The sequence below is a fragment of the Nycticebus coucang genome, chromosome 7 (genome assembly GCF_027406575.1).
Source record: "Nycticebus coucang isolate mNycCou1 chromosome 7, mNycCou1.pri, whole genome shotgun sequence".
NCBI classification, from domain to species: Eukaryota; Metazoa; Chordata; class Mammalia; order Primates; family Lorisidae; genus Nycticebus; species Nycticebus coucang.
Genome location: NC_069786.1, coordinates 50,402,415 through 50,415,979, shown reverse-complemented (window position 1 = coordinate 50,415,979; position 13,565 = coordinate 50,402,415). Strand labels below are relative to the sequence as shown.

The 13,565-nt window shown below is 34.0% G+C and overlaps 1 protein-coding gene across 3 annotated transcripts in view; it reads right to left on the bottom strand.

Moving 5' to 3' along the window:
• Window positions 1-13,565, bottom strand: part of KCNJ3 (potassium inwardly rectifying channel subfamily J member 3) — a 153,653-nt gene that overhangs the window by 13,022 nt on the left and 127,066 nt on the right. The window contains exon 3 of one of the 3 annotated variants that reach the window (XM_053597551.1): window positions 12,726-13,203. The exons of the other annotated variants lie outside the window; for them this stretch is intronic. Within the exon in view, the coding sequence (XP_053453526.1) occupies window positions 13,178-13,203 (26 nt within the window). The 3' untranslated portion in view covers window positions 12,726-13,177. Of the gene's footprint in view, window positions 1-12,725; window positions 13,204-13,565 lie in introns of those variants that run through there. 3 annotated transcript variants of the gene reach the window in all.

Here is a 13,565-nt window from a genome sequence, read left to right as displayed (position 1 = left end):
TTTTAGTTGTGAAAATACCACATCACACTAATGATCACAAGTATAAGATATTTTAGCCCACACATTTTAAATAAAAATGAATGATTGGTCTGAACATGTATATCCAAGTCCTATGAAGAAATTCAATTTTCTGCCATTACATAAACATACATTTAAATTCAAATGACTAAACACTTTCCTAAACTAGATGGTTCCTTAGATATTGCTATAATTTACTTTAATTTCATGCATAGACTAAAAAATCATATAAAGAAAAAAGTCAGACATAAAAATGCAGAGACAAATGGCATATAAGATGAAAAAAGTGACTAAAAAGTCAAAGATATAACAATACTGAGATAAATAAGATATAAATATAAGATAAAGACAGTGATTTCCTGAAGATCAATATTTCACAAAAGAAATGACAACCAAACTTTATGCTAAAATGTAGTTCAACTACATTTCTCCCAGTTTTTAGGGTGAAAAAAAATGATGTCTACAAGCATTTTGTTAATGTAGTGAGCAAAAGTATGAGAGGTAAAATTCTCAAATAGTTTGGGGACATTTTAGAGAAATTTTATCATATTTTTGCAGAATGTTTTGACATTTATGAATAGAATTATCCATGTTATAAATGCTGTTAATATACACAGATAATATGTAAATATTCTTAATGTTCAAAGGCTTGTTAATATTTCAAAATAATTAGGTTAATCTATCTGCAATATTGCAAATCAAGCTCTCTGTCTCAACTTAGAAATCACTTGACAGAAATAATAATTAGTGAATAAAAGGTTTATGTTATGGCCATATATATACACAGGTATTAAATTCTGTGTCATTCAGAATCCTAAACTACATTCTTATATATTGTGTTAATTTTATAAAATATCCTTTGCGCTAGGGATATGCATTCTTAAATGTATCACTTTTTAGACATCAAAAACCAAGAATTGGAAAATAATTTAATGTCATACAGTTATTTCAAGTAATATTTTCCTCTGCCTAATAAACATTTCAAAAGTTAACAAGCTAATATTCCAATTAGCCTGAAAAATGGACTGTATATGACTAAATGGTCACTTATACAGGTTGTCACAAGTATTACAATTATTCTCAGACTATTTCTTTCCCTAGCTCATGTCTTTGCTTAACAGAAGTTCCAGAGCAAAGACAATGACAGAGATTTGTTTGCATTTAAGGATGAATAAAGAATAGTGGAAATATTTTATGCCCAATCAAAAGGAAGAATATTGAAAGTATTGAGGCTTGTTGGTGGGCTAAAGAGGAGTGAGTGAGTTTTGTTGTAGATATATTACTATAAAGTCAGATATTCTATAACATTTTCATGTAATATTTACTGCATATATAGTATATGCTAGTTTCTGTTCTAAAAAGTTTGTTACTTATTTTGTTTTCAAAATCCTAGTAATATACTTAAAATTTTCTTTTTCAAATGCAAAAATGTATACCTTAAAAAAAAATGGGTAAAATACCTCAACAGATACCTTGCCAAAGAAGATTTATGGATGGCAAGTAAGCATATGCAAAGACACTCAACATCATCGGGAAATGATGTAACAGTGAAATATCACTACATAACCCTTAGGATGGCTACTATCCAAAACACTGACAATACCATCTATTTGTAAGTATGTGGAATAACAGAGACTCTCATTCATTCCCTGTAGAAATGCAAAATGGTATAGCCACTCTGGAAAACAGTTTGTCAGCAGTTTCTACAAAACTAAACGTATTTTTACCATACAAAACAGCAATTATTCTTTCTGATATTCACCCAATGAGCAGAACTTTTTTTTTTTTTTATTGTTGGGGATTCATTGAGGGTACAATAAGCCAGGTTACACTGATTGCAATTGTTAGGTAAAGTCCCTCTTGCAATCATGTCTTGCCCCCATAAAGTAAAATTCTGCACCAAAATGTTTATAGCAGCTTTATTCAAACTGGTAAAACTTGGAAGCAATCAAGGTGTTCTTCAGAAAATGAATGGAGAAACTGTGGTACATCCATACAATGGAATATTATATAGTGATAAAAATAAATAATCCATCAATCCACTAAAGGACATGAAGGAACCTTAAATGCATATTACTTATTGAAAGAAGCCTATCAACTACATAGTACTATGGAAAGTGCCACAACTACAGAGACAGTACAAAGATCAATGACCGCTAGGGGTGTAGGAAGAGAAAGAGGTGAATAAGTGTTAACATTGGAGATTTTTAGGACAGAGAAGCTATTCTTTTACTACAGTGGTGAATACTTGTCACTATAAATTTGTTCGGACTCTGAACATACAATGCAAAGAATAAAGCCTTATGTAAACTATGAACTTGAGTTGCTAATAAGGGATCAGTGTTGGTCCATTGATTTTAACAGAGGTACCATGGCGCGCTGGATGTTGATGCTGGGAGAAACCGGGATAGGAGATGGGGCTGGGGAGACATGCACAGAGCTCTCTGTACTTCCTGCTCAATTTTGATGTAAGCCTAAAACTTCCCTAAAAATTAAAGTCTATTTATTAAAAAAATAAATTTTTTAAATTTTAAAAAGAAAAAGAAAAAAACTCCCTATACCTAAGAGAGGTTATGTAACTTGCTTGCTCAAAGTCTCGCATCTAGTAAGTGGTATAGTGACAAAGTCACACTACTTCTATTCTTTGAGTTAACTATTTCTCAGAGCACCTTTACATAGTAAAAAAGAAAAAAAATTATAGACATAAAGATTTATCTCCAAAACTGTTTTAGTATCTAACGATCTCTAAATTTGGTTTATAACAATTTAAAAAGTTATGGTTAAAGAGATTGTAATAACTTTTTAAATTTTAATCTAAAAATTAAATAAGAAGTCACATTGTCCAATTCCATTCTGTTGTTCTCACATTTGTATATGCCAAACACCTAGCTCACCACATTAGGCTTTATTTTGTCTACTTATATAAGTGTAAATAAGCACATCTGTTTTATTGTGCCTATAGTGTATCTCCATAAATGAATGGAGGGCAAGAACAGAAATATTTTCTGTAACTTCTGTTATAAGCTATTTTCCAAAATCTAAGTCTAATATCAAAGTTTCCAAGAACCAAGATAAAATTATGCAATAATTTTTTTATGATATAAAGAAAATTTTCCCTGTATAATTGGAAGACAACACTATTGCTTATACTATTTACAAGAGCTCATGCCTCTGCTGTTGACAGCTACTAGTTATTTATAGTGTTATCATACTCTTTCTGATCTTCTTCCTCCTTCCAACAATACATATTATTTTCTTAATCAATTCTTCAAACACATGAAACATCTAAAAAATGGTGGAAGAGGTAGAGCTTCCTATAAAGTAGTATCATGTAACATCCAAGTCTAGGGCTATTATAAGAATATGATAGAATCTTAATGGAGAAATGCTCTTACAACCATCAGACAAAGGGAAACCTGCATAGACTATTTTTCAAGAGGAACAAAAGTGAATACTCAAAACTTCAATTGTGCAGAAGTGGATTTAACATGATACTTATAAAGCTCAAGCTCAGGATTCCCACTAGGGCAGGTCCTTTCCATTTCAATTGTTTGATTTTATAATGCTATGTTTAGTTTTTCTTAAAATTTCCCTAAATTATGGTAATTTCTCTCCGACAATGATTTAGCTATTAGATCCCTCCAATGCTCTTGTTGAAATGTGGTGCACAATGTCAGAGGTGGAACCTAGTGGAGGTGCTTAGGTCTGGGGGAATACTCCCCACGAATGGTTGGGTGCCACTCTTGCAGTGGTAAGTGAGTCTCACTCTACTGATTATCGGGGGAGAGCTGATTGTTAAAAAGATCCTAGCACCTCCTAGTCTCTCTCTTGCTTCCTCTCTTACTTACGTGCAGTCTCTACGCATTAGTAATTCTCCCCCTTCTGCCATGAGGGGAAACTTCCTGAGCCCTCACAAGGAGCGGATATTGGCACCACATTTCCTACACAGCCTGCAGAACTCTGAGCCAAATGAATTTATTTTCTTTATAAATTACCCAACTTTAGGTACTTCTGTATAACAACACTAACAGACAGAGACACATCCTCACCTAGAATTGCTCCTGCAATTAGTTATAACATGTAATTAGAACAAGGGTCTCTGATGTAGAATGCATGTGCAATTAAAAAGATTTACCAGTACCCTGAAGGCATTGTTTCATAAATTATATACTCTTAATATTGATGAGCAATTAAAGCAGAGCATACATTCTGCATATCTTTTACAGACATGACCATTTCCACCTCAGTTACGTAATTCATTCACATAAATGGCCCCTTGGACACCATGCTTTATCTGCTATTATGCTGGTGTGACAATAGCCACTGACAGAAAGACCTGGAAATTACCCATGTCTTTAAAACTTAAAAACTCTATCCCACAATCTCCATTGCGATACTCAAAAAATAGTGACTATTATTGTTATCACTACTACAATTAATATTTTAATTTACAGGCGGGCGCCTATAGTCCCATCTACTTGGGAGGCTGAGGCAAGAGAATTGCTTAAGCGCAGAAGTTTGAAGTTGGCATGAGCTGTGATGTCACAGCACTCTACCAAGGATGACACAGTGGGACTCTGTCTCAAAAGAAAGAAAAATTAAATTTTCATTTTCATTTTAGGCACAAAGGTCTTATATAAAACTATTTGTATAGTAAAAAGTTAGACTTTTCCATTTCCTTTGAATGTTGACACACCTGTCAGATGAAGAGTATTTGGTGTTGTCTATTGAAGGGAAATGGTACTTTCACCTGAAATAATGTGTTACTTCACTGGTCCGGGGGAGGCGGGGGGCAGGTGGGACTGATGTGTTTTATCAAAGGTTATGAAATGGCCTCATGGTGTTCTGCGGAGACCATTTTGGCTGCTCTTTGGAGAAAATACTTGATGAGGTGAAGAATGAAGCAATTAGAACAACTGAGAAGTTGTAGCAAAAAACAAAGGCTAAATAAGTGGCTGTGGGGACAGATCACAAAGATATTTCGGAGGCAAATTTAACATGATTTGACACCTGATTGGATTTAGAAGGTAAGGAAGATTGGGCTAACAACAATTTCTTACTGTTAGACTGATGAAGATGGACATAGCTCAAATTTTACTCGTACTTCTTATGGAAAAAGTAATATGAAAATAGTAAATAAAATCACTTTTCTTTTCATTTTCTGAACTTTCTGATCAAATGTGTCTGACAGTTTGGTAGCCCCACACCTGCCAAGTCTTCACAGCCAGTAGCATGAGAAAAAGAACCAGCATCATCTAATCATGTGCCATTAAACTAAGAACGATTACTTCCCACTAAACTGTCTTTCCATTCTGCTAAGCTCAAAGGAAATGTTATGACCGAAACGTCACCTCAAGTCTCAAGTTTCTATATCTGGCAATAATTTCATTAATTACAGACTCTTTGTTTTACTCTGATCTGCTGACAGAGCACTGGCTGGGTCTCAGCCAACTAATCAGATTAAATACATGAAGTCTGAAATACACGTTGTGCATCTTAATGCAGCTGATTTTCTAAAGCCTTTTTCTGGCCAGTTAGGAATCAATAATCTTATTGTGCTTAATAGTGTTAAAATATAGTTTTAATAAAAGCTATAAACTTTCCTACAGTCAATAGGAATATGCTGGAATACAGCCACAATTCACTTCTGCTTTTCCAGAAATATTGGCGCTAAATACGCACAGAAAGTGTATTTTGCTGAGAGCTCTGATAAGATAAAAATTATGTCCTTTGCAAGTGAGTAACCTCATTGCCTAAATAGCATAATTAGGAAAACAAATTCAGACTAATTTGAATCGGAAAACCATTATTTACCCTAATCTAAAGCACTACCTTGTGTCACAGAGGGAAACTGATATACAGGGGAATCATTTCTCCTGCATATGTGCTAGCATTGCCTATTTTTACTTTTTATAATACAATTTAGTTTATAGATGATGTCAATAGTAATGCAATTAAGTAAGACCAGGGACTCAATGACCAGATATTATAATTTGAACACAATCTAAATTCTTACTTCAATTCTTGAAGAGAACTGTGGTCTTGTCTAAATTATCCAGTTTAATTAACGTCTCTATACAAATTTACTCACATTCTGAGTTACCTCTTATTTTAAGTGTTAGTTGTTATTAGAATATGAGAAAGAAACAGCCATCTGTCTCTTTTTCCACTATCACTTATAAATAATATTTGAGTCTCAGTCCTTGCTATATTTTGAAGTCCCATTAGCTATTTTTCACCCCTGCTTCACCAGGGCCAGGAAGCAAGTAACAGAAGGAAGATGGTACTGCCGAAGAAAAGATACAGTCACTACTGAATATTTTTGGTCTTTTACCTCAGACCTAAACATTCTATAAAATCAGCTTTATACTGTAAGAATACATAGTTGGCTTTTGTTTAAAAAACTCAAATATTTTGTTCCTAAATCTATTTAGCAATAAAGAACAAAAATTCTTGATTTCAAATTGATGTTAGATTTTACATATCCCAAGGAATGGGTGGCAGAGAGAATTAGTAATGGGAGATTTCCCACCTCTGCCAGAGGGAGGAGCTTTCAAGGAGACTGTTGGGAGCTGAGGCAATGACCAACCTTGTCTTCACATTAGTCTAAAAAGCCTGAGCTGAGTTCCATTCCATGTTGACATCTTTCAACACTGATGGTGCTAAATTCCCTGATTAATTTCAAATCCCTTTTCTAAGTCTTCACAAATCACCACCTGGAAATGCCAATACTTATCCCTCATTCAGCAAACTGATGATCCTAAACATATTGGAACTTTTAACTCAACTTTTCCCCTCCCAGCAGTTGAGAACTCCTAATCTTCCCTGCCTTGGGTTCCCTTTTATGTGGGATGTGGGGCAGACCTGAGATTCCTGGGACCCTCCCCCCTATATGATAACCTATGTTTTTAGTATCTATTGAAAACATATAGATAGGTTTTATAAGGTCAGGGTGTATATGGTTTCCATATGATGGCTCTCATGGGTGACAAGCTACCCAGGGATCTCGTGGTAACCATGCTTTATAATTTTTAAATGCAGACAATAACAGATAAATAATTAGGAGTGATTTTTCAGAATTAAGTCATTGTAGTCTGGTTGTTTATTTGTCCTCTAGGATTTAATTTTAGCATAACTACAATGCAAATGTCAAACTTGTCTCCCATTTAATATGAAAGTAATTTGAAGATAATCAAGTATAAAAATGCAGTCAAAATTGTGTTCTTTGGTCTATCACAAAAAGAGACATCTGACAAAATCTGTTTATATTTTAAAGTCCAAGTCAGTTACAGAAAATATATTGTTCTTTCCGGAATCTAATCATTGAATTGCTAAGAGGTATATTGAAAAAGACAATTGCTTATTACATTTACAATGAATTTTATGACTATAAAATATGTTTATGCTATTGAAATGCACTAGATTAGAAGATTACACCGGGCATTGCTAATATAGTAGAAGCCTCGTTAAGTATGGAATATTTTAAATGTACATGCTTAAATAAAATTGATAATTTTCAGAAGATTTATAAAAAGCACCTGTATAAGTCTGTCTTTCCATCTTGTGCCCTCCAAACATCACTAGATTGTGAGACCATAGAGCTTTGGAGCCTGTTGCAAATTGTGACTCAAGCAGGAGTCATTGCTGGAAAGGGGCACTGGTCTCATCATACTTGCCAAGAAAAAACAGTCCTGTTACCATGAAGTAGCCTAATCAGCAGAACATCTGCTAAGCTGAGCGAGAAAAAGTATTACCTTTCAGAGATTGGGGAGGGAATTTCTTGGTTAGAGCACTAAGCCACAAATAATGATAGATTTTGTCAACATACAAGTAAAAAGGACTGAGGTGCCATTTTCTTTCTTTCTTTCTTTTTTTTTTTTTTTTGTGGTTTTTGGCCGGGGCTGGGTTTGAACCCGTCACCTCCAGCATATGGGACCGGAGCCCTACTCCTTGAGCCACCTGCGCGGCCCTGAGGTGCCATTTTCAAACTTCTTGGATTAAAGTAGAGAAACTACACTGCAAAATTAATACAAACCAAAAAAGTGAAATGCCAAATTAAAAAACAAAAAAAGCCTACGCCTAAAACACTTTGTTTCTAGGAATTAGATTTTCTCAGCAAAACACAGGGAAAAATCTAAACTGATTAAAAGACGTGCTTATTTTAATCTATCAGAATGGGAAGGTAAAAGGATAGTAAAGGCAGATTTATTAAGTTGTAAGAGTGAAAGATTTGATTTGGCCAAAGGTTGTCATTTGAGAGAACAGGAGGAACCAATCAGAAAGAGACAACAGATAATGGAGGCTCAGCTAATCAGAAGCGTGAAAGGAAGTGGAGACATGTACACTCTGACCGGCTCTGGAAAAGGCAACTGCACAAGATGCCTGGAGGCCCCCAAATCACACATGCTGTTCTGAACAATAACTGTAATAAATAGATGCACATTTATTAAGCTCACAATTTTGTTAAATGAAGCATACCTGCTTTAAACTAAAATCGCAGAAAACGTCCTCCCACCGTCACCACTCACACACATACACATATGTACCCAACTAGATGTATTCATTTGAAGAATAAAACGTCTGGTACAAATACACATACAGGATTGATACTCTCTGAATTCACTGTGCAGCATTTTGTACGAGGAGTCTGTCAAAGTCATCGTATCCAGTCTCAGTACCCTGATCATCAGGGTGCTCTTGTCGAAAAGAAACAACAATTCAAAAGTACCTGGCTTGTATTTATTACTAGCTCAATAAAAAATTAATTTTAACATTATGTCTCAAAAACAAATTGTAACAATCTCTAATAAATAATTTGTAAATAGTACATATTCTTTCCTTATCAAAGTAGTAAAACTCCATGAACTGATAACTGCAAATGACAAATGTCTTCATCAAATTCCATTTCATACAAATAAAAGGTAAACAACATAAGGGTCTGAAATGTTTGAACAAATCAGATGACTAGGTTAACATTGTTTAAAGTCTTTCGTTGGACAGAATGCTATGCCTTTTGAATCATTTTTTAATAAACATTTTTACATATCCTGTTGGACAAAGACTATTTCTTACTCATCTGTGCCCTTTCTAATGATTAGTTTAGTCTAGTGCATACTTAGTCTTCAATAAACAGCTCATGAATCTTGAAATCACATAATCAAGCGTGCTATGGACAAGTTAGTCACAGCCTCTATCAATCTCTTTCTCTCTTGCTCTTCCCCTAGATTAAATAAATATGCAAAATGCCTACTCTATAAGCCAATAAAAGGGATAGAGGAAAGACTGGAAATTTGTTTCAACAAAACAAATCGTTAGTTCATGTTAGATAATTCTACCACTGATCTTTTGACTACTAAAATTTCTACGGCAGCCCTGTATCCCTGGTGGAGTGTGCATGCACAATTAAGCTCATTCATAATAGGTGATCACTAATGAGTCCTCAGGGCCCTAAGCCTTTACTTCTGAACTAACTCTTTGAAATTGCTACTTAACATTTCTCCTGATATTTGAATCATTAATACATTCATTCATGCATTGGGTATTGAACATTGTACTAGGCCCAAAACCAAACTGTTACGCAAACAGGTTTGATCCACATTCCTATGGACCTATGAATCTAGCAAAGAATTGATTTTTAAATATAACATTTCAGCAAAGTGTAATAAATTCTACCCCAGGCACTTTTAGAAACACGAAGCTAGGGCTTTCGCCCTGAGCATTAGAGGTCAAGGAAAGTGAGGAGGCTTCCCACAGTAGGTAAAACACTGAATGGTAATAAAGGGTAACATGAGGGGAAGACTGTTCCAGGCCAAGAGATCTTGCTACCTGAAAGCCCAGAAAGGAAGCCAGAAAGTATCTTCAACATGCTGAGGAACACTAGCTATCAACATGGCGTAAACTACTAAAAATAAAGGAAGGGTGAGATCCTTACTCATTGTAAGTAGTGGCTGGATCACAGAGAACCAGGAAGCCATAATAAACAAATTGTACTTTAAGAGATACGCTAAGCAGATTGCTTAAGACTGTTAGTACCAAATAATTCACATGACTATTTTCCCAAAAGGGGGCTTCATTCATCCTTTTTCAGAAGATTCCAGTGCAGTCCTCAGTGCACCATCATTTTGTCACCCTGCACCCCTGAACGTTAGCTGTAAGTGTGTTTTTAATATAAGCCATCTTCTGGTGACATGACTACTCCTCTTGTTTCTAAAACCTTCTTTTCATGCATTCTGGATTCTGCTTCCTCATTTCCATACATGAAAATGGCCCATTTTACATGATTTAGAAAAAACAGTTTTATTTTTCTATTTTCGAAATGCATTTATATCTTTTCTCAATACAAAGAATACCATTGCAAGCAAGAGGTGTATGTTAAGTTTCTCACCTTATTCACCCATCTCATTTCAGGGGTAGAGCCTTAAAAAGTACTTGATTTTTAAATCACTTTAAAAACACGGAAATTTTGTGGAAGTGGGGCTTTGACATCTAACCAATTTTAATCATGCAACCTTTGTTGAAATGGAGAGCTGATATTTAATATTCGAATATTAAATTTAATATTAAATATCTATATAGAGATATAATATCAATATATGTAAATATATAAATATCAATATATAAATAATTTAAAATTTGGATATTTAATATTCAAATATTAAATATTAAGAATATTAGTAAAAATAAGATTACAGTGATATATTCTCAGAGGTAGGTTAATTTAAGGCCAAATACATTTTCCCCAAATTCACATTCCTTAAGACTAAAGGAAAGAAGCTAAAAACTACACCCTAGCAGTGTGTTCTCTTCATTCATTCCTACTCAACAGATGTATGATGCATACTTCCTTTACGCCAAATGCTAAAACTTGGGAGATCAAAGTTGAATAGTAACACAAAACCACTGATGCTCTCAGGATCAAAGTTTCCTATAGCAGACAAAAATATAAATAAATACCTCTCAAAAAGCAGTGTAAATAAAATAAGATAGGCATATATAAATAGTGAGATAACAGACAAGCACGTAAGTAGGGCATGCTGGGTGGGACCTGGATACATCATTTACGAGGAAGCAATATATGAACTGACCTTGCAGTACAGATATAAATTATTAATATGTAATTGAGAGAAGAAATAAAAGACAAGGAATTGAGATATGCAAGGATCAATGAAGGCAGTGGGGTCAGACAAAAGATGTAGGTATTCAAATTTATGTGCTTTTCACAAGGAAGGTGCTTGAAAAATATTCATTGTTTGAGGAGATAAAAAGACTGAATAAAGAAAACTGCAAATTATTGCTGTAATTTGGTCCTGGCTGGATGTGGGAGGAGCGGATGTGGAAAGTTTCTATGGTACCCAAGTCCTCTTTACTTTTAACTTCCTCCACACTTTTCATCCTCCCTCTCTCTTTTTCCTTCCGTTTTTCCTTTCTTCCTTCTTCCCTCGCTTTATTTCTCCTCCTCCTCCCCTTTCTATACCTGCACTTCAACATTGTAATTCGATTTCAACATGAGCTTTTCCTTGTTTTACAAGTTTTTTCTTTCAATTATCTTTAATATAATTATGTTAATGAACCATACAGTAACAAATGGTTAAAAGTAAAATCAATGTTTCATACAAATGATTTTATATAAAACACTTTTCATTAGAGCCATATCAATATTATTTAGCGATGTAAATTATTAACATGATGTAATGTAAATTATTAACATGATAAAATCTTTGATGTTAGCAAAATGCCAACTATCAACATTATATTAATACATTTATTATAAGAAATATATATTCCTTACATGTGATTAATACAAAGACTTCATATAATTATATTAATTCTTTCATAAAAAGTGCAAAGCCAAATTTAACTTCAATATCAAACTACGGCTTAAGCTAAATGTGTCTATAATTATATTATCAGAAATTGTATTTCTGCAATACCAGATTATATTATCCAACTCTTCTTTGATACCCTCTGCATCAGATTATTTCTGATACAATTAGAAAATATATTTTATTTTCATAATTTGAGCAGTTTTAAAATATGTATTTTAAAATACCTTATTAGCATGCTAGTTAAGATAACAGCTCATTTACTTGGAGAAATCAGAACCTTACTCTCATAGCCCAATAGGTGAGTTCTTCTCTCATTCAAACGTAGTATCCATTATTACAGCAAATGTTCAGCAATTGCTAACTAAAGTATTATCTGTATTGGCTAAACTAGTTGCAGTTCATCTTGTCAATGAAATAAGGGCAAATGGAAAGGTACCTTTTTTATTTGTAACAATGAATGAAAATATATTTCCTGGAAAAATAGCCACACCACTATTTCATTTTGTTAATTAAGTAAACATATGTAAATGCCATCCTATGTCAGATATAACTTCTAAAATGCCCCAGGGGCTCAAGATAATCATGAGATATACATACCAGGAATGAAATTATTTATGAATTCCTCTTTTAGTAGTGTAGTTTTAATATCACGCATTAAAATTGAAGTGTTCATTTATTTGACTTATTTATCCTCTGATATTTGAAAGTCTGCTCATGTTCATTTGTAGACATCTGCAAATATACTCCAAAAACTGATAAGTGATATCATGAAAATATTAAACTGCTGCCTTGTTTTTATGGTTTTTGTGGAGAACAACGTCATTAAGCTTGACAAGTGTGCTACTGTGTAAGGAGGGAAGAGTCTGATGGCATGCTGAAGGGTTCTAAGTTCAGAAATAAGAAAGTAGCGTGACTACATTCTATGGTATAGTCCTAATGTTACACAGATGCACATTGATCTCAAGAAATTAGGATATTCTCCTTTTCTTTTTTGGAATGGTTTTGGTATGAGCATTTCCATTCAGTCCCTGTAAGCTTCTGAGATAGGCTGTGCCTTCCTTAAAATGAAAGTCATCTCAAGGAAGATACAAGATACAACTAATGGACTCTTCTTTAAATTACTATGCAGAAAACAATTCGTAGATAGCTTTGTTTTGAAGAAGTACAGGGAAAGCGCTTTTAAACAAAATTCCCATCCTCTAAAGTTCAGAGTCTAAACTTCTGCAGTAAATGATTTTCTAAAAGTCAATTGCCTAGTAATGTGCTGATCAAATGGATGCGTTTCAAAGAATTGGTGCCCATGGTTTGAATCTTGTGTCCTGACCGTGATCTCTTCATATTATTTTCATAAGAAGAGGACCTTGAGAACAAATTTTTCTTCACAGAGTTATTCCAGATAATACATTTAAAAAGCAGCTATGAAATTAGAAGATTACCATCATTTTACAACCCCTACTGAAATGTGTGGTTTAGCCAATGATCATCAATGGATACTGAAACGACAAGGAGAAACGTTGATGGAAAATTTTACAATAAAATAACCTGGCTGCAAGCATCTACAATTTCCCCCCAAGCCCAGCACCAAAAGGGAATAAACAAATGTTATGCATCTCCTGATGTGATACAATATTATGTAAATAGCATTGCCTTTGAAGCATTTTTGCCAAAAATGATGAACTTAGATTAATTGAGACATTTGATCTGTCTTCCAATTCTCAGGAA